The sequence below is a fragment of the Sceloporus undulatus genome, chromosome 3 (assembly GCF_019175285.1).
Source record: "Sceloporus undulatus isolate JIND9_A2432 ecotype Alabama chromosome 3, SceUnd_v1.1, whole genome shotgun sequence".
In the NCBI taxonomy this organism is placed as follows: domain Eukaryota; kingdom Metazoa; phylum Chordata; class Lepidosauria; order Squamata; family Phrynosomatidae; genus Sceloporus; species Sceloporus undulatus.
Window position 1 is genome coordinate 200,398,524 of NC_056524.1, and position 21,278 is coordinate 200,419,801.

Genomic DNA, 21,278 nt, shown 5'->3' on the forward strand with positions numbered 1-21,278 from the left:
AGCGTGTGGCTCACCCAAGATCACCCCATGGGTTTCCATGGTTGTGCAGGGCATCAAACTGTGGTCTCTAAAGTCTTAGTCCAATGCTCAAACTGCTTAACTAAAGTATTATTTAAGTAATTGGGCCTTTCAAGTATTAACTGCAAAACAAAAGGTCACAGACTGCCCCATTCGCCCTTATCGAATAGTATCAAGTACTGCATATCCACCATTTCTACTGTCATTTTCATAAATCTACTCTAGTCTAAAGAGAGGTGAAATGTTTTCATCCATTAAACTCATAACCATAGTTGGCTCATTTTCAGTTGAATATGAAAAGTAAGGCAAGTTTGACAATTGAACAGTTTTGATAAATAATTTAGCCGTTTCAGAAGCTGACACACACCTCCCATAAAAAAGGTGGCCAGGATTACAATGCTAAATGTGCCCCTGATCTGAGTGTTCTCCAGTGAAGAAATCCAGAACCTAGCACTGAATCCAGATACACAGGAGCAGAAAAACCCTGACTAAAGTACATAAGAAATAGATGTCAAAGGAAACTCCAGTATTGGTCAATTTGCTTTAGAAGTAATTCTGATTGCATAAGGAAAGCATGACATGTTTTACTATTATTTGGCTCAGAGTATTTGTCTTTAAGTCAGGTACGGACTTGGTTAACTTCATTGCTTCAGACAGTTATACCAGCAGGTGGGCAAAAACATGTTGCTCCTAAAGGAGCCTCCATTAGTCTATCTGAATCTCTGCTTGTAAGCTTATGCCATGAGATGGCATTAAAATCATATGGAAGGAGGAATTCTGTGAAAGAAGTGCTACCCTGAAGAAATTGTTTTCTTATCAGTTTCTAAGGATTTCTTTCCTCCTATTTTTCCTCCAGATTTATCCTCCAATACAATCGAAACGAACAGAGGAAAGGCTCAACAGAAGGAGAGTAGGGTAAGAAGAGAGGTACTTCCTAGGAAGAATTGTCACATGGATAGACTACCCCTTCTATCTTTGCTAGTTTTGCCTTGCAAATGCCCCCTGGCACAGCATTAGCATGATGAAGAACAGGATTGTTAATTCTCCACTGACTATAACAACTACCTATGCCCTCTGAGGCAATATTAACATGTACCAAGCAATTGAATTAAACACCTGCAGCCTTTTTGTGCTTGAACCTAATTTCTAAAATCAGACTATGATTTGGAAGAGATCAAAATATTATAATGATACATAAGTACAAAAGTGATTTATTCATTTAAAATAAGTATTGATGTTCCTCTGTGAAACAGAATACTTAACAGTGTATAGGATCAAAGAGAATTAACACAAACAAATGTTCCATAGTAACCCAGCCATGCCTTTGAATTCTAAACAAATGTTAATTTATGAAAAAGTAGTAAAGCTGCTTTGCTTTTCTATAAAATAATGGATTCAAAAGAAGCAAAAAAACTGAGACAATTTAGAAAGATGCAATTCATCAAAAAGTTTGCAAAGATATGAAATACAGCACTGACAACATTCTGAATTTAGTAATCAATTTATCAGGACTTCAAACTCAAGCTGAACCCCATATCTTCAACACAGAATCTGCTTTTAAGAGTCCATGCGCTGAAGTACAGGATGATTACAATGATGAACTGTCTAAATTACAGTATACTGTTCCTGCATGTGTGCAAATTTTTCATGTTACAAATACAGAAAATCCATGATCAATCTACACTCCAGATTTCAAAGGCACAATTTCAAAGGCAGAATTCATAGAATCATAGATTAATAGAGTTGAAAGGGATCATCATGTCCACCTCCTTTACAAATGCATGAATCAATTAAATGTCAGCTACTTGAGCACTGCAGCTGTAAAGCCACATCTCAGAACCATACATTTGCAGCACCTCTGAGACTGAAAGAAAGTTCGCAGAATGAGCTTTCATAGACATAAGTCTACTTCCTTAGATGTATCTTGTGGAAGTAAATGCACCAAATGCATCTGAGGAAGTAGACTTAAGCCTACGAAAACTCATGCTGCCAATTTCTTTCAGTTAGTCTCGAAGGTGCTACAAGATCTCTTCACGTACTATAGTTTTTTGTGGGTTTTTCAGGCTATGTGGCCATGTTCTAGAAGAGTTTCTTCCTGACGTTTTGCCAGCATCTGTGGCTGACATCTTCAGAGAATGCTTGCCTGGAAAAAGTTGGGTATAGTGATTTGCATGTGTATTTGCATGTGTATTTCCTCCTGCATTCCCAGGCTCACACAGTGTGTGTGTGTGTGTGTGTGTGTGTGTGTGTGTGTGTTTCTCTGAAGATGCCAGCCACAGATGCTGGTGAAACGTCAGGAAGAAACTCTTCTAGAACATGGCCACATAACCTGAAAATCCCACAAAAACTATGGACGCCAGCCATGAAAGCCTTCGACTTCTTCACGTACTGATTTTACAGATTAACATGGCTCTGTTGTGACCCCGCCTCAATCCATTGGGAGAGACAGGAAATAGAAATAAATTATTATTATCATTATTATTATTATTACATTTTTGAATTCTACCACATTTGCAGCAAATTATTAAAGTATAAAATATGAAATTATGGAAAAATGTTCATCTATTAATCTATTAAAACTATTGAAACTATTAATCTATTAAAACAATTAAATTATTAATCCATTTTATAGATAGGAAACACTGTCATCAAGAATTTCTATAATGTCTAGGATGATCACTCAAATATGGAAGAAAGCATAACCAGACACAAATAAATTTCTTATTCTTTTTCAGTTAACTTTTTCAGTGTTCATGATGAAAAAACAGAAGAAACAGAGAACTATGTAGGATTAAAATTACATTCGCCCCTCTGTTTTTGTTTCAGAACACCCCTTGCAAAAATGACAAATCACCAATATTCAAGCCCCATTGGCTTGAATGGTGGTGTGCACCTGGGGGGCACCTGTGGGCCTATGTCTCATTTTGTCCCCCCTATTTGCTGTCTGCAAACGGACAAGGGATGTGGACTCCAATGGAGGGGCGACTGTACTTCTATTGTGATATAAGGCACCAGCCTGGAAAAGACAATGGATCTTAAAGGAATGGAAAGTTTTTAGAAATATTTTGGACTTCAGTTTATAGAATTCCTGGCTGCTGGCCAACTTGGCTAGTGCTTTTGGGCGTTGAAGTGCAAAACACTTAGGCACTAAAGTTTGGAAATCACTGAATTAGAGTGAAGCACTTCCAGAAGATTGTATAGATAATAATCTGTAGAAGATTTGGAATTTAGAAATGGTACTTTTAAATTAATATTAAAGTTAATATTCTTGAAGTGCCTTTTAAAAAAATGCATATAAATAAGCTACATTTGAACATGCATACTCTGAGCATTCATTTCTACTTCATGGTGAGGAATGCATTTTCTATTTAATATACTTACTGTAATAAATCACTATTGGTGACACCATCCCTTTTCCTCTTTCTCATTCACCACTATTGATGACACCTGTCTCCTACAAATTATATGTCTTTTCACACAACATGCAAGATTTTAGAAGCTAGTTTTACCTCTTGCAAGGCACCTTGAGTCACAGGCTGGGAAAAGGTGGGCTATAAATAATATTATTTGTTGTTGTTGTTTCTGTTTCAAATCCAATAAACCATGAGTAGAAGTTTGCCATTTTTTTTAGTAAGATTGATGCAATATGAAAGCTCGGAACTATGTTTTTGTTCTTCATCCACTATTACCACCTCAGGGCATCGTACTGGAGCCAAACAGCTTCCTTTTGCCCTTTCCTATTATGAAAATTATAGCTTTGGTGAGGAATATATAAATCTCTGGAGAGGAATTCTGTGGGTGCTTTTACTAACTTTGACCATAAAGCTTTTCTGGACTAGTCCACAGGGAAATTTATTTTGCTATAGTTTAGGAGTACCTCATAAACTCTCCAAGAATCTCAATGTGAGTCTCAAGGAGAATATAATAACATTACTTTGCTTTAGGTAGAGCAAGGCAGTGCCTTTGTATCTTAGAAAACTTCTGAATAAAGTCTCCACTGGAATGACTTGTCTGGATTAGCTGCAGACTGGCGTCTGCTCTCAAAACCATGTGAAGTTCCTTCAGGGTTGTTGGGGTTTTTTTTATCTTTTAAAAAAAAAAACCTAAGAGCATTTTTGGCTCTAAGCAGAGCCTGCTTGCTTGCTTTTTTTCTATGAGATAAAGTAATGTGCACTTCCTTTGACCTCCACTGAGATTTTGCCAAAAAGCTCTAGGGGAAAATATGTAGGGGAAATGTAATGATAATTAAATTTAGAAGTTCCTTTCTGGCAACCCTCTTCTTCTCAACCACTTCTCCCCAAAGGCTTTTTACAATATAGTAGAGAGTACTACAGGAAAGAGCCAGTATGGTTTAGTGGTCTGAGTATTTGACTAGTACCACTGGGAGACCAGAGTTCGTATCCCCACTCAGCCATGGAAACCCACTGGGTGATTTTGAGCAAGTCACATGCTCTCAGCCTCAGAGGAAAGCAAAGGCAAATCCTTTCTGAACAAATTCTGCCAAGAAAACCCAGTGAGAAGGTTGCCTTAGGGTCGCCATAAGTTGTAAACAACTTGAAGGTGCACAACAAGACCAAGAAAGTGCAAGGCAAAATGATAATGATTGTATAATAATATTCTTTTTAGAAAATCCTGTTCAAATTTAGCTATTTAAATTCAAAATAGGTATTATCAAAATATAATTGGAAGAGCTGAGCAAACTATAACACTCATGCAAGACAATCAGTTTGCACAAGTTCATAGTAATTTGATGTCTTGGACTCTGTAACTGTTAATAATCATCAGGAGAAGGTAATAGTGTCTGTAAAGTGCAAAAGGTGCCCAGTAAGAGTTCAGGAAAAGTTTCAAAATTAGCAAGATGTGGAACATGCAGTGCATAAGCAAACTGAAAATTTGAGTCAGGTTATTCCAATTCAGATTACAAAATAAGTATTGAAAGACAACCGTGAGAATGGATCTTTTAAAATCCTTGCATTAAAAGCCAAGACAGAAGTAAGGACAGGTTCACACATGTCACCCTTATGACTATATTAGGATAAAGTGTTGCATAATTATTTAATATGTTAGCAAAACTGCCATGGCTCAATACTATGGAATTTTGGAAATTGTAGTTCATTGTGGCACCAGAGCTCTCTGACAGAGGCAGCTAAATATCTCACAAAACTAAAAATACCAGAGTTCCATAGCATTGAGCCATGGCAGTTAAGGTGGCATCAATCTGGATTACTTCTGCAGTGCAGATTCAGCCTTAGTCATGACAGAATACAAGAGAGAAACATGCATTCTTTTCTTTCTGAATAAGATCAAACTGTTCTTTTTTAGTAACAACATCCATTACCATTAAGACTCTCCTGATCTGCTTTCTCTGTTCCAGAATTTCAAAAACCAGACTGTATTCAGTTAGTCACCATCTGGGATTTTATAGTTTAAACATGATCCTACAGCTGCAGGTCTGTAGATAAATGCTGCCTGGGAATTCAGGCAAGTTTATTACAAAATGTATTTGGCTGGAATGGAGAGAAGGTGTGGAGGTGAAATGAAACATAAGGATTATCAGCTTCAGAAAATGAACTACATAGAGGCAACCGAATCCTGAAAAATTAAGCTTTGTTTGTTTGTTTTTAAAAGCCATACATATATAAATATCCAATGACACTTGTAATAAAAGAATTCTTGGCTAAAATTCTTGTAATAGCAAAATGTGGTCTCCAATGTAAATTTCTTATTAATATTTGATAATATTATCATTGTATAGAAACACACACAGTTAAGATTAACTGAGAATCATAACATCTGCTAACTGTGCAAAATTTATTTAGCCACCACTCATAGCTTAAAGCTATGAAGTAAAGTGTATGAAAATGTGCTTTGGAATAGAATCTGTTTTACCAGTGTTCTACTTAATATATCTTTAACATTTTGAGGAAAGTCATAAAAGGGAAACAAGTCCTGCACTTCATCTGTACCCCAGTAATAAACTAGTCAATAAACAATGAAATTTTGGTTGTTGAGTGAATCAGAAAACCCATCTTTAGCCAAGCATATATCTTATTTCAGTTTTGCTTAGAGTTTTTCCAAGTACATACTACTTTCAATTTTAATTCATAATAATTCATATTTTACCATATTTTAGAAATATAGTTCAGCATATTCATAATTACTTAACAATGCAGTTTTACTGCAAGTTATTATGACATCTCTCTTTCCTTTTATTTTTCCATTTACATCACAGTTGGGAAAATGTAGGTAAGATGCATCCCCAGGGCCCCTAAAAGCTAAAACTTTGTCATGTTTTTGGGCCCTTCCAAACTATTTCAGGACTAGAGTAGCCTTTCTTTATCTCATGTAACATTATTTTCTCAGCATAAAAAGAAACTGTGTAGCTTATAGTTGTTATTGATGATGTAGTCATTGTTCATTATAAATTCTAACATTCACAGGTCTTGCAGCAGCAGTTATAATGGCTACCCAGAAAAAGGAAAGAATTAGGCTCAGAAACAAACAACTGCAAGAGTTTTAGCCCATTAAATTACTTTAAAAACATGCCTTAACAGGAGTTACAATTACAAGTACACTGGCTGCTATCCAGACACTATTTACTTAAAAAATGAATTACTAATTATTCTTTCATGAATGTGTTGTACACAGCAATACACTCTTAAAGCTTCTTGTATATAGGTTTTAAATCAGATGAATAACTCAAAACATTAATACCATAAGCACAATTCTTTACATTGTTATTATTTAGGAAATGTGACTTCATTATTTAATAGCTATATTGTTTACGTTCCTACTACAAAACAATATATTGCAATATGCTACTCCAACTCAAAATCTTTGTAGAAGGAAACAACCAGCTATTGAACACTGCTTTCTTTGTCGTCATAAGTGAGCAAGGTGATACTGGAGTGCATCCTGCTGGACTCTAGTGAAACTGCAGAGTTAAAAATTACACAGTGACTTAATTTTTGTTTATTTTTTTTAATAGTAATATAGATGACTACTTCAAACACTAATTGGCAATGACATTAAAACTGATCATGATAAATGCTTAAGCATTCTCCAAAGGAAAAGGGGTAGACATCGAGTCTTGTCTTTTTTTTCACAAACCAACAATTTCCCATTATGGATTGGGCAATTTCAGTATCAGGACCTGACTTTTTCATCAACTGCCATTGGTGTTTTGGCAATGTGACCTTTTTAGGTGCAGGGCAAGTATTTAAATGTCAGCAGTGCCAGCCACACACTCTGGGCTTATTAATGGTTTTTTTGTATTTATTTATTGACTTTATATTCTGGTTTTCTCCCAAAATGGGTTTTTATGAAACAAGATATTTGAATTGATGACTTTACTTAGGAAACCATTTCCCATGGGTGTATGAGTGTTTACTCTCTGAATGACCCTGGGTGTATAGCTCCCTTTGATTCCCTCTCTCTGCATTTCTCGGTGACCTGTTAAATACCATATGATAATCTCCATGAGTTTCATTAAATTATATTCTCTTTATATAATTTTAAAAATTACAATCGCATCAAAATCCCAGAAGGCTATGTATGCCCTTAATAAAGAAATAGCTTATGGCACTTCACTAGAGAATATACCGTATATACAGTGCATCCGTGCCATATGCAGCCTCACCATACGTGGACTTGATGTCACACAGATGGCAAGCCTCCATTAAATGAATAGTGTGCATACAGGGCAGTACACAGGAGAGCACCACCATTGAAAACAATGGGACTTGAGATCCCGTGGTATTTCTTTTGTGTGAGGTGGGGGTCTGGAATGGATCCCCCACATAAATCGAGGGTCCACCGTACTTGACTAAGTCAAATCCTGGGTCGATTTGTATACTGGACAATACAGTACTAGTGTGTGCCTTGGCAGTGATTTCTGAAAGAGCTGCCCAGGCAGGTATGTATGTGTGTGAGAGAGAGAGAGAGAGAGAGAGACAGACAGACAGACAGACAGACAGACAGACAGACAGAGAGGTGATTCCCTTTTCAACCTGATGCTAAAACCTTCTCTCCCCACCAAACACCCCATTTCCCTCCAGAAACCTACCTTTTCAATCCAATATTAAAACCTTCTCCACCAGCACCAGCGGTACTATGTTGTCAGGAGAGGTCCAGAGAAGGAGAAGGAGAGGGAAAGTATGGTTTTTCCCTTTACATCCTTTGTTGTATGTACCTAGGTTTTACTCTAGACTTATCCATAAGTCATATCAAAATCCATGATTTGGGCCTTAAAACTTCCCTTGCCTTATACATGAGATCAACTTGTACATGAGTAGATAAGGTAAGCTCCTTATTCGCCTGTTCCACAATTAAAAACTAGATTGGAAAACAGCTGATTATGCTAATAAAGGGGATTCATAGTTTTTTGTGGGTTTTTCAGGCTATGAAGCCATTTTCTAAAAGAGTTTATTTCTGACATTTTGCCAGCAGCTATGGCTGGCATCTTCAGAAAATGCTGGCATGGAAAAGAGTGGAGTATTTATGCTTTTAGTTGAGAGGAAATGGTTGAGAGGAACAGAATATATACCCCACTCTCTTTCATGCCAGCATTTTCTGAAGATACCAGCCACAGCTGCTGGTGAAACGTCAGGATTAAACTCTTCTAGAACACGGCCTCATAGCCCAAAAACACCACAAAAACTATGGATGCTGGCTGTGAAAGCCTTTGACTTTAAAAAAAGGGATTCATGTTATTTGATTCCTATGTCTCAGTTCTCTTTTCTCACATACATTTAGATTTCTAGAAAATGAACTTACTGATATAGTACTCTTGCACTGTGCTGGTGTAACCATATATTACGGAGTAACCAAAAATCACAACCATGACAACATCCCTGCTATCCAGCTCCACTATGTGTGCAGAGTGACCCTCAACAGCATATTGCTGGCCGTGAACAAGTACTGCTGGAATCTTCGTACTCCATGTCTGACTAGGTATGTTGAAAATCCATAATTCATCAGTGACATTCCCGGTATTTGTTTCAATTTTGCCTCCATACATGTAAATGTCATCCTGTATCAAAGGGGGACAGAACCAAAAATGAAATTAGTAAACAATTCAAGTAGAGTAGAAAACAGAAAAGCATGGTAAATTCTGAAACTGTGATACTGATAGTCTTTACTAAATGGCAGTGACACTGGCCTATGGATCATAATGATCAATAGCATATTTCATCATCTGGAACAGATTTTATACAGACAATGGATATAGTTCAATGTTTATTCTTAAACCAGGTCCTGGCGATTTCGTCACTGTTCCTCTCATAGTTGGTCCAAGATTAATAGCAGCTCTGGTGGTACTGGTACCTATCCCTTATAGCTTCAACACAAGTAAAGCTGCTGATCAACTCTGAACCGCTACGGAAGGGGAAACCGTAAAATCAGGAGAAGATTGCCCACTCCCATAGTGGTGGATCCACTAGCTGCCCCACCCTAAATAAATCCACTGTTACTCTTACAGTTTTCATATCTCCTGTACTGAACTTATTTCTACCTATTCTGGCTCCATGCTGCCAACAGATAAGTACATCATGATAAAATAAAGCAATTCACAAAAATAATGCAATTCATCAGATTTTTTCAGGCCCTTTAGCAGTCACAAATCTCACTGTAAGGTAGTCCTCCACTTCTCTCCATAAAAGCATTTCTGTCATTTTTTTGTCCACTGAGCTTTCTGACAAATTTATTGCATTTCTGAAACCATTCATGATGGCTATATCTTCCACATTCTATTTCCTATTCTGCTGTGCTTTCTTTCTTTATAAAACCTAATTCCTCACAAGTTTCCTGTTGAACACATTTAAAATAATACTTGGAAAGCTGATGTTAACTTATTTGCAAAGCAGTTTCTGAATTAATAAAAACTGCATGATATGCTTAGTTTTTTCCTGACATAGCAATCCTACCATCCAAAACAAAGAACTTTATTTATAGATGAATCCTAAAGCAGTATCCCTCCAACCATGTCTGTCTTCACTGTCTGCAGGAAAAACTACTTTATATACTTTATCATTGAAGGAATAAATTGTAAATCACATCTATGATACATTTCAAAATGATAAAAGCAGACATTTGGGCTGCATACCAAAACCAACTTACTTTGGAATAAGCCCCACTGAACTCAGTGGGCTTACTGCTGAGTACACAACTGATATAACCAAAGGACTGGATTGTTTGTGCACAATTGGTTTGTACATTCATTTTTTTAAAAAAGCAAGATATATACCTTATAAAAATAACAATCAAATATCTAATGCCAAAATGTTATTGGATCATTAATCTCAGATAAAATCTAACAACTGAAATTTATATTCACTGTGTTGGAACAAAAAAAGTGCTAAATTCTAAATTAAATCATCATCATAAACAACAACGGTTGAGATCCTTTATCATCAGATGTAACTATGATGACATAACTCTATCCTCATAACTATAAGCTTCTGATTTGACCATCCAAAAACCCATTTTACAGGATACACAGCCACACCAACTAAAGGTGTTCCAAAGCCTGGAGAGCCAAGAACACCATCAAGGTACAGTGTGGTAAGTGACTCTGAACATGAATTGCAACATTTATAATCTTGCACGTTTGGCTTTTAACTTTGTAAAGCCATGATCTGAATTTATTTCAACCAATTCCTTGGATCCGAGAAACAACATTGTTTTTTAAAAAAAGGTAATTACAATTACTGAAATACAAAAAGTAATAATGAATATTAATACATTTAAATAGAATTAAACTTTTAACAAGACTAAAACCAATTTGGTGACAGCACACTTTGTAATTGGCAGAGAAAACCAATCAATAAGCTCATAATCACACAGGCATAGAATTAGTCCTCGAGTGCAAGAAGTTACTCTCATGGCACTTTTGGGATTGGGCAGTCACATGGTGCCAATGTCTCCTCCTCCCTCTTTGCTATTCTGAAAAAGCCCATTTTGTTTGTTTGTTTCCTTTCTTTTTTATTGTTAAATAACATTTGAATATCTTTAGAATTGCATTAAAAAACAAACACACACACGCAAATGAAAGGCATGCTCAGAAGAGCACAGGGCAGGAGGATGGGGTTAAGAATGAGCGAGGAAGAGAGTGTGCAGGACCAGCAATGGCCCAGTCATACTACTGACAAGATGTGTAATAGGGAGTGCTCCCAAACCAGTATGTATGCATTCCCTTTCATTAATGCAATCATGGTGAGACAAAGGGTTGTGCAATAAAGTCCTACATCTCTGGCAATCAGAGAAATTCACCCCTTCCTCTCTCACACATGCACTCACATACACACTACCCCCTTAGCATTGTTGTAGGACTCTGATATCTGTATCAAGCAGAGGGCAGCAAAGCCAATGCAATATGAGCTTGTGGCAGAAATAGGAAAGAATACTCAGGATGCTCTTATAAGGTAAAAAAGAAAAAAAATATTGTTTCAGGAAATCCACCTTGGAGTAGGAAAGGAGAGAAATGAAAGAAGATTACCTAATCTTCAACAGAATAGTCCCTAGGGTTAACTCTCATGTGTAAATGTTGACTAGGGTCCATCATGTTGAGAATTTTGAGAGTTTATGAAGTATGTTTCTTTTTGTTAATGTATTGCAGTGAAACCAAAAGGCATACCTTAGATGACTTCCCTTTCATCACAACTCAAAAATGCAAGAAATTATAATAAAGAAGTTGTTATAACTCTGTGTATCCTGTAGGTTTCGAGCTTGTACTCTTGCTTTCTGCAAGCCTGTCCTGAACCCATGTCATTCTGCTTAACAACTCCTTTTTTTCAATCATTCCTCCAACATATGCACTTTCCTCAAGTACCTATTTTTCAGTTATCAAGTTAGTCTTTTATTCCTTTTAGCAATTCTGACCAGAGGTATAGTAAAGCTAGGCTCACAAGATAAATAAGCAGGGACAATAGTATCATCTTGCCACCTTGTTCAAACTTCCCTGTTTCCTTTGAATTTAGCTGCCATCTTCACATTACTTGTGGTGCCCTTCCCATTTGGAGAGGGATTTTTTTCCCCAACAACAAATTCTGTTGTAATGTAAAGTAATTTGGAATGAATCCAAGAAAACCTACTCCTACTAGAGATGAAACTACTAGAACTAAGTTACTGGTATGCCTCAACAAAGCTATCTGCATTATGGTGTCTCCTTAAGGAAAGGCTGTTGCGATGAATGTCTGAACTTCAAAAGTTATCTCAACTTTTTACAGCCGTCCTACCTATCACTCACTTCTTGCCAAGACCATTCAAGTTATCCCATCCTTTCATTCTATGAAGTTTTCTGCTCTTTTACTCGTTCCTCTTTCCTCCTTCAGGTGCCTCCCTGGTTTTTAAATCTATGGTCTACTATAATCTAGAGCATATGGTTTGCATATAGAAAGTCTGAGGTTCAATTTCTAATGTCTATAAATAAATTAATCTTAGAGTGAAAAGTAGGGAAATATTTCTGCTTCAAACATGAAACACAAGCATAGATCATTGGCTTATAAAGGACAATTCCATAGTTTTAAGTGTCTATGTGGCCATGGCTTCCAATCAACCTGTCCTTTAGTCTATTCTATATCAAGGTACTGTATGTCTTTCCACTGAGTTTTCAAATCCTCAGTGTAATAAGCCTTTCTATCCAAACCTATAAAATGTTTTCAAATAAAATGAATATTTAGTTAATTTCATAACCACAGGCTGCCATGAGCTTTCTAAAGGAGACTTCATCTTTCAATGAACATTCCAAATCAGATCCATCAGTTAAGATCAGCATTACCACTACCACTAAATCTTTCTATCTATACTATGCCACCACACAAAGACTATCATTATAGATTATCATATAATTATCTTGTTCCCATTACATTCTTTTTAACTACTCCACTTTCCATATACACCAAACCCTCCATCTAGATTACAACACAGTAATTAAGTACAAATTTAATCATTTCCTTTTATTATAGACACAATTACTGTTTAAATATCCTATGAGGATTACAACTGAAAGCACTTCAGATCTGCTTTCCATTTTTTTAATTATCTATAAGTAAATTAACTAAATCTGTAAAAACATTATTAGGCTAAGCGCCTCCTAAGAAGTAATCCTACCATTGTTATCACTTACTTTCCTCAAACAATTTCCTTAGGAAAAACAGTTTAAGTTTTGCAGAATGTCAGTGACACTCAGAATCATTGTGTGGAAACTCTATAGAGACATCAAATTAAAAGAGGGAGACAAAATTATCAATTAGATAATTTTCTCTTCCTTCCACTGTGCTCAGTGGACCTTGTGTTGATGAATAACAGATGACAAGAAGTAATACTCTGAATCTCCAAGCACCAAGCAGGAAACTCTAAGTAAAATAAATGTTTTTGTGTGACAGTTGTTTCAGCATTATATCCTCAGTTTTTCATTGAACTGTCAATTATGAAGATCAGTTATTCTTGCGTATCAGTTATAACATAAACCAGAACAATTAAATTGAACTCTTCAGGTTAGAACCACAAGTTGAAAGTATTTTATAAATCATCGCCTTACTTTTATCCTCCTACAGCCTTGTGATTTTTCTTTGCATTCTCTAGAAAGTTATTTCTCTCTCTCTCTCTCTCAGTCTGTCTCTATATATGTGTATATGTGTGTATACACATACACACAGACACACATGTTTGTTTCAGCCAAGCCACAGTGCTTGACTCATATTTTGCTGTTTTCTTAAGGGGAAGAATCTACCAAGTATTTCCATTTAGAAATGTAGTGGATCAGCTTGTAAAAGATGTCTTTGTTCCATACAGTGAGAATACAACTTTGCCCTGTATCTGAATGAATAAATAAATAAATAAATATTCTCTCATCTCAAAAGGCTTCACTTAATCATGTGTGTCTGTATGTGATTAAGTATATCCTTCTGGGATCCAGTACAAACATAAGAGAAGTGCTGTTGGTTTGCTTTTTAAGTGCTTTTTAGGTGATTAAAATGAACTTCTCCAACTCTTTCTTCCACAGTCAACAAATTTCTTTTAAAAAATCTTTGAAACCATGAGAAAGTTTTGAAACCATGAGAAACCAGAGACAGTTAAGAGGTGAGATGATAGCCCTGTTCAAATATTTGAAAGCATGCCATACTGAGAATGGAGCAAGTTTGTTTTCTGTAGCTCCACAGAATAGGAATCAGAGGAATGGATTCAAACTACAGAAAAAGAAATTCCAGCTCAACATCAGGAAGAGCTTCCTGACAGTAAATGCTGTTGGACAGTGGAATGCACTGCCTCAGAGAGTGGTGCAATCTCCTTCTTTGAGGGTGTTTAAAGAGAGATTGGATGGCCATCTGTCGGGGAGCTTTGATTGTGTCTTCCTGCATGGAAGGAACTGGACCTGATGGCCTTGTGGTCTCTTCCAACTATGATTCTATGAGGGACTTGTTTCAGTGTCATAGGCCCAGAAACCCACAAGTGAGGAGAAAATTAAAAAAAAATTAAGATATTGGAAAGAATCACAGAGTGAATAAGGAAGTATAGCTCAATAGAGGTTGAGTGAAAAAATATAAAGAAAAGGGCTGAGATAAATCAGGGTAGAGTGAAGTCCTCATGGACCCAGGAGTCCCAATTTGCTCCTGCAGCTGCAGTCGAAAAGAAGAAACTGAAAGGAAGTCAGGAGGTCCATCCATTATGCATAAGGAGTAGTGGGTGCAGCTCCTGTTAGAATTGCAGGATTCAGCTGTAGGTTTCTCCAAAATGTTCAGTACAGGAACAGAACTATTAAATTTACGTGTCACAAAAATTACAAAAATGAAGATTACGGTGAGTGTATCTATATCCACTATCCAAATGCTAATTCACATATAGACTACACAGAGAAGATGATGTGTGTGTGTGTGTCAAAAAGTTCATGAATCTAGAAAGCTTAGCTCCAATGCCCAATGGCACATGCATAATATTCCTCTACACTTTCTAAAATGAAGCGATAGTTGGTTCTTTCAATTTTAGCAATACTAATTTACCTGCAGGAAGGGAATGACAAAATGAATCTAGACAACCCTTTCCAGAAGATTATCACCACTGCCAAAGCTGACAGTACTGGGCATCTTTTCAGAGATGGAGTTCCTTGCATGCAACAGTGTAAGAATGTCTGTAGTACAAACAGATCTATAGATCAAAGTCAGTCTCTGACCTCCTTATTAGCAATAGATATTTGTTACTGTTAATGAGAATATAGGATCACATCATTTGTTTTTCAAACTATCCTCTATCCCTAACTCCCAGTACATTACATTATACTGTTTTATTGCAGGGGGGGGGGGAAGCAACTGTACAAGTGTGAATATTTAAAAAGTAAAATCTTCTCTATAATTGTGAAATAATTGTTGTCCATAGGTAATATCCGTACAGTCTTTTGTTAACAGAACTACTTCAGTCAGTAGAACCAAGTGAGGAGTGAATTCAGCCTCTACCTGCAGCCCCCCTGTGCATCATCCAAATCAGATATAAATGGATGGGAGAAATTCTGGAACAAAGTTCTGGGAGTTTGCAAGGGGCTGCAGAGGGAAGAAAAATCACATTGCATGAATGGACTACTGCTCATGTAGTGTTGCTTTCTATTCCATGCATTTTACAGTATTTCAACTAACTTTCTTTTTGCCAACTTTTAGGAAATATTGCATAATTCTGGTTCAGGGAACCAGAATTATGCAATATTTAAATAAAAAAAACATAAAATAAAAATGGCAACCAATACCTTGCCTAGGTGAGTGACTAAAATAAAGTTAGCCCAAATTGTATGTTCTCAGAATGCATTAAAAATACTATCATTTAAAGAGCACCTTTTGTAACATCTTTTGGGCTCCTCATTGTATAGTTATGATACACAAATAGAAAAATAAAAATGTCTTTAATTGGTTCTCAAGGTCTGCAATGAAACAATGAACATAAGCTATTGTCAGTAATGAAGGCAGTATAGTATTCTATAAAATTCAAGTGTAAGAGTGCTTCAACTCAAATTGAATCAAGTCAGACATGTTATTATGCTTAGCAGTTGAAGGAATTGGGTTAGAAAGCATGGCTACCAGAATCCCACAATACAATACAGTAGTAAAACAGAAATTTGCAAAATTAAATATTAACCTAAAGAAGCCAAACCTGATATAAAGCAATAGTGTGTCCATATCTCTGAAGGGGCCCTTTTGAAACAGGTACCACATTCCAGATGCTGCTTTCCAAATTATAGCTAAAAAGACAAAATTACAAGTTTGTTAGCTGGAAGAGTGTCCTGGGTTTGTGTGTTTGAGCAAACATTTCTTCTGTTTATGCACTGTATCCATAACAAACTGTGAGGATTCTACTTTGTTTACAGTTCAATTAGCATCTCAATAGCTAGTTGAATATTTAGACATTTTGTTGACCCCTTTTTGCTAGGGAAATGCACCAAGTAACCATTTAAAAGTATATGAATCTAAAAACCATTTAAATCACATTTTATCTGCCAATTTACCCTTTGAATACATAGAGGAAACATTTCCAGCTGAATACCACTGTGAGTCTGATGTCTAATTAGGATAAATGGGCCTATCATGCTAGTCTTGCCTTCAATAAGTCCAGATGGGCCAAGGATATTAGGCTTACACTGAAATTTCCTTGAATTAAGTTATGTTCATGGAATGGGATTCTCACATCAACCTCTTCTTCCAAAATGTTGGGAAGCTTTTACAGTCAGCCCTCAGTATCCAGAGAGGGGATCTGTTCTGGGTCCCCCCTCAGATGCCAAAATCCGTGGAAGATCAAGTCCTATTGACCTCAATGGTGGAGTGGTCGCATGGCCATGCCACCATTGGGGACAATGGCACTTTGCCTCCCTGGCCACCCGAAGCCTACCTCACCTTCCTCTCCTCTTCCTCCTCCAACTCCTTGTACTTCTTCTGTGGTCCGGTGACCATGGCACGGCCTGGAGGGGCAGGAAATGGAGTGGTGGATCCCCAGCTGGGCCCTATTGGTCACACACCATGGGGGGGGGAGACTGAGTTGGAGGGGCTCATCCAGGCCTGATGGGGGCAGCAGGAACCATGAGCCTTGGGCATCCCTTGGGGCTAAGGACAAGGGAGCAAGCAAAGTCTGAGGGTACCAGTGCCAAATGCCACTTCCCGGGAGAGGTTCTGGGGTGACCAGATGACCTCACAGTCCCTTTTGGCTCTGGTCCCACTGAGGCTCCGCTGCTCCATTTCCTGCCCCTCCAGGCCTTGTCATGGCTGCTGGACCACAGAAGGAGGAGGAGGAGGGCTAGGTAGACTTTGGGCAGCCAGGGAGGAGCCCTTTCTCCAGTTCAATGTCCCCCAGGCAGCCTCCTCCTCTTCCTCTTCCCCATCCCCATCACCTCTTCCTACTCTTCCTTCCTTCCTCCCCCTCCTCTCCTGCCCCTCCAGGCTTGCCATCCATGGATGCTGGAATCCGAGGATGGCAAGTCCACAGATATGGAGGGTGTACTGTATTTTTATTAACAGTACTTGCAATTACTTTTTAATTGAGTTAATTTACTACACTATACTGTTTTAATAAATTTAGTACTGCTTAAAATAACATCTCTCAGCAGTTTACATACAGTATAGTATCCTAATTCATGTCCTTGTAAATATAATAAACAATTTACATCTCAATGGTAAAAGCAGTCATGAGCTTTTTATACTTTGGTATAGATGAAGAGGTCATAGATCATTGAATGCCCAATTTGTATGAGATTGCAGGGGGGAAAGCTCAGATCTGTTATCATGTGGACACTTATTGATGCAGTTCTGGCATATTAACATTCAGTCTTGCTTCTCTTACAATAGTAGATACCTCTCAATGTAAAGAGACAGAGAGATACTTGGAGAACAGACATCAAACACATATGTACTGGACTGTTGATTCTCCTGACCAGAAGAAACTATCAGATTGGGTAAAGGGAGTAAATGCCTCTTTGCAATTAAGAAATGTTCCATTATGACTAATAAGTTGTTGTGGAACCGTTGTTTGGACAGCCCAATCCTACTATACTGGAGTTCTGGAACATGTAGTCGCTCCTCACCTGCAAGGGATCATGCAGGAGATGGATTATTGAGATCTGTTTAGATCTGGCTCCAGGCCTTGTTATGGGACACAGATTGCTGTTCAGCTATGTATACCAAGAATTGGATAGAGGCAGTGTATTCTATAAGTTCTGCCATTCTTTTCAGTAGTGGTCAGTACTATAACCAAACTATTGTTTTGGGCCACATCTCAAACGGAACAGGAGGCACTATTTTCCACTGGTTTTGGTCCTTCCTGAAGGGAAGAGTTTAGAATATGGAGGAATTCATATTTGATACTCTCTCTCTATGGCTCATGTTGCCCCTCAGTGGGTCTGTCGTGTCACCCATTTTATTCTGTATTTGCATTAAACCACTGACACAGAACAATTGGTTCAGTGCCACCAATATGTCTGTAATGATGTGAATAATTACTTGTGTCAGTAATGAATCAGATGAGCGTAAGTGAATTTTAATCCAAGTAAGCAACCGGTCAACTGAAATGCAGGTCTGAGAATAGGGATTCAACTTGTACAGAAGAGGGTGACAATCTTCCTGAGATGCAGTTTTGCTGTACTTCTGGATTCAATTCTGAACCTGAAAATCCAGGTGTAAATAACCAAAACCACACTGCAGAAATAATGTAGTTTGACACTACTTCAATTGTCATGACCCTGTCCTATAGAATCCTGGGATTTGTAGACTGATGATGCAACTTTCTGCACACACACTTTGGCAAAAGGATACACTATGGACAATTGATTAAATAATCTGTTGCTTTAAAGATGCTTTCTCAGTGTCAGCCAGCTTTATTGATTTGTTTGTTTCTTTAATATATTACCTTTTTTCCAGGCTGGGAGGTATTTTGGCCAAGGTATTTTGCTCCCTGAAGTGGAAATCATACAGGATCCCACCCCATTTTCACTAGTGACAATATTAAAGTCTTGCTGCACAATTTAAAAAGAAATCCCAATTTTCAATCTGCCTCTACAGTGTCACCAGAAGCACTCTGTATAATCCGCTATAGGCCAGCCCCACATTTTTCATTTACAAAGCATATTTTGCTAATAAATATGTATCTTAATCACAAGAACAAGTACAAGTGGTTAGGATCCTGAAAATATCTGCCTTTAAACTCACAGTCGGATAGCTGGACTTTGAATACAGTATACTGTACTGATTTCATCTGGACTCTCTGGAGGACAATGTGCATTATTTCATTTACATCACCAAATATGCCCCCCCACCGCATTTAGGAGCTAAGCTGCTTATTTGTCTGAATGTGACCCTAGATTTTTGCCCCATTCTGATGACACCCCTCTGCTTTTAATTTAATTTAGCACAAATACTATTGCAGACAGTGTCTATAGATCGGAGTGAATAGAATTTAATATCCCTTGTATAAAATGTAATGTGATAAGGACCGGGGTTTTTTTCATTGCAGTTTTTTTTCCCAATGAACAATATCTTCACTCCAGCTCCTAGTCTATCTCATGTCAGTGTGAAGCCCAGAATGTGTCTACTACAATATGATCTCCCAAACAGTAAGACATACAGGGGTTGTGCTGCATAATTTAGTGTTATATGGATTTACACACACATGTACAAGCAGAGAATACTTAGAAGCAAGCAGGCAAACTACACTACTTTAAAAACTGCCAACTCCAGCATCAGATTCCCAAACTGAACCTTGAAGTGTTTCACTTTTGATCTTTTCCCCAGCTCACATTTCTCTCTCCGTTCTGCACTGAACTGAACTGTAAGGCTTAAAGAGGTGCATGACAAAAGAATGCTATCAATATCAATATTTCCACACAATACTAGGAAAGGAAAGGGAAAGCAAAAGAAAAGGGGTGAAAATAACTTACTTTAATACCATTTGGAAAGTACTGTAATTAAATGCATATCCACCAATCACCCACATAAACTTGCCATGTAGAACTGCCTTATGGGAAGCCCGGCTTACAGATGGACTAAATGGCTTCACGTTAGGCAGAATCCAGTATGACTCCATAGAAGGAACATTCAGAGAACAGTCAGGACCTGTTTGGAAAAAAAAATTGGGAGGAGGGTAATACCTGGACTGTACAAATGTATTAATCATTTGAATTTTCAAGATGGTCAGTAATTTCTGGAAGATTGGTTTCAGGAACCAAGCCAGAAGAACACCATCCTTGCATGTGCTCTGGAAGACACAGACTTTGCCAGCCTCAACAGAGACTACATAGGAGAGAAGCAGAGGCCAGAAGCATTGCAAAAAAAATTATTATTATTTCAAATGGGAACAAACCTTTTCACTCACTTCAGGACAGTTGTTGAGCAGCACAGCTCACCCTGAATGTACTGTTCATTTTAACTGTACTCAAGATATATGCATTCATACACAAGCCAGTCTGTTCTGGTCCCACAAAACAGGAGTCATTGGACAAGGAATCACAGGCTATGGTGGTTCCAGCCACAGCATCATCAATGGAAGAGCCCCCTCCTACATCTCTTCTCCTTTATACTTCTTCTTTGAAACCACAGAAGACCATTACAGTTTATTGATGGTAGAACATCATCTTCTGCCTGAAATCATGGAAACTAAACTAGAATGTCCTTCATACCTGATAGTGGAAAAAGGTCAATGGTTGAGCTGGAATTGTAGTTCCACAAAAATTCCAGGCAGAAGAAAATGGAGTAGCATCAAGATACTGATGTCTCCTTCCACTTTCATAGAGGCCATGATGCCGCCATAAAGTCTTATGTAAAAGGAACAGTTCTTATGTAAAAGGAACCACAACAGTAGACAATATTCCCCCTTATTCTGTCTTGACCAGCAAAAAGATAAGATTTGTCCCCGTGGCAACTATGAGACATTTGTGGAGTAGAAGAGAATTGTGGTTACTTATACAAAACAACTGAAACATAATTCTTTCTCCTTTTTCTTGATGTTTTACATTTTCAAGGAGAACACTAGACTGTGATAGATACCTATTTGGAATTAGCAGCTTGTCATCCATATTGATCCCCCCCCCCCCTCAATATATTTTGAGTTGATTCAGGGCAGTGAGAAATTGTAGTAGAAGAATTTTAAGATTTAGGGAATAATACCCTTATAGTACTGACTTACCAAAGGAATCCTGAATTTGGAAGTGACTACTGTGGAAACAACAGTGCAGCTGCCCCAGTTTAACACAAGTCAAGCTGGTGTTCGCAGAAATCCCTATGCTTTTAGCACAATGTATTTCA

The 21,278-nt window shown here is 37.6% G+C and overlaps 1 protein-coding gene across 2 annotated transcripts in view; it reads right to left on the reverse strand.

Annotated features, from left to right (window-relative positions):
- The window catches only part of ATRNL1 (attractin like 1), a 693,411-nt gene that overhangs the window by 564,698 nt on the left and 107,435 nt on the right, over window positions 1–21,278 (reverse strand). For both annotated transcript variants that reach the window (XM_042457618.1, XM_042457619.1), the window contains exons 6-8: window positions 19,916–20,090; window positions 16,150–16,237; window positions 8,794–9,049 (exon numbers count right to left, since the gene is read on the reverse strand). In XM_042457618.1, coding sequence (XP_042313552.1) covers window positions 8,794–9,049; window positions 16,150–16,237; window positions 19,916–20,090 — 519 coding nt within the window. The remainder of the gene's footprint in view (window positions 1–8,793; window positions 9,050–16,149; window positions 16,238–19,915; window positions 20,091–21,278) is intronic.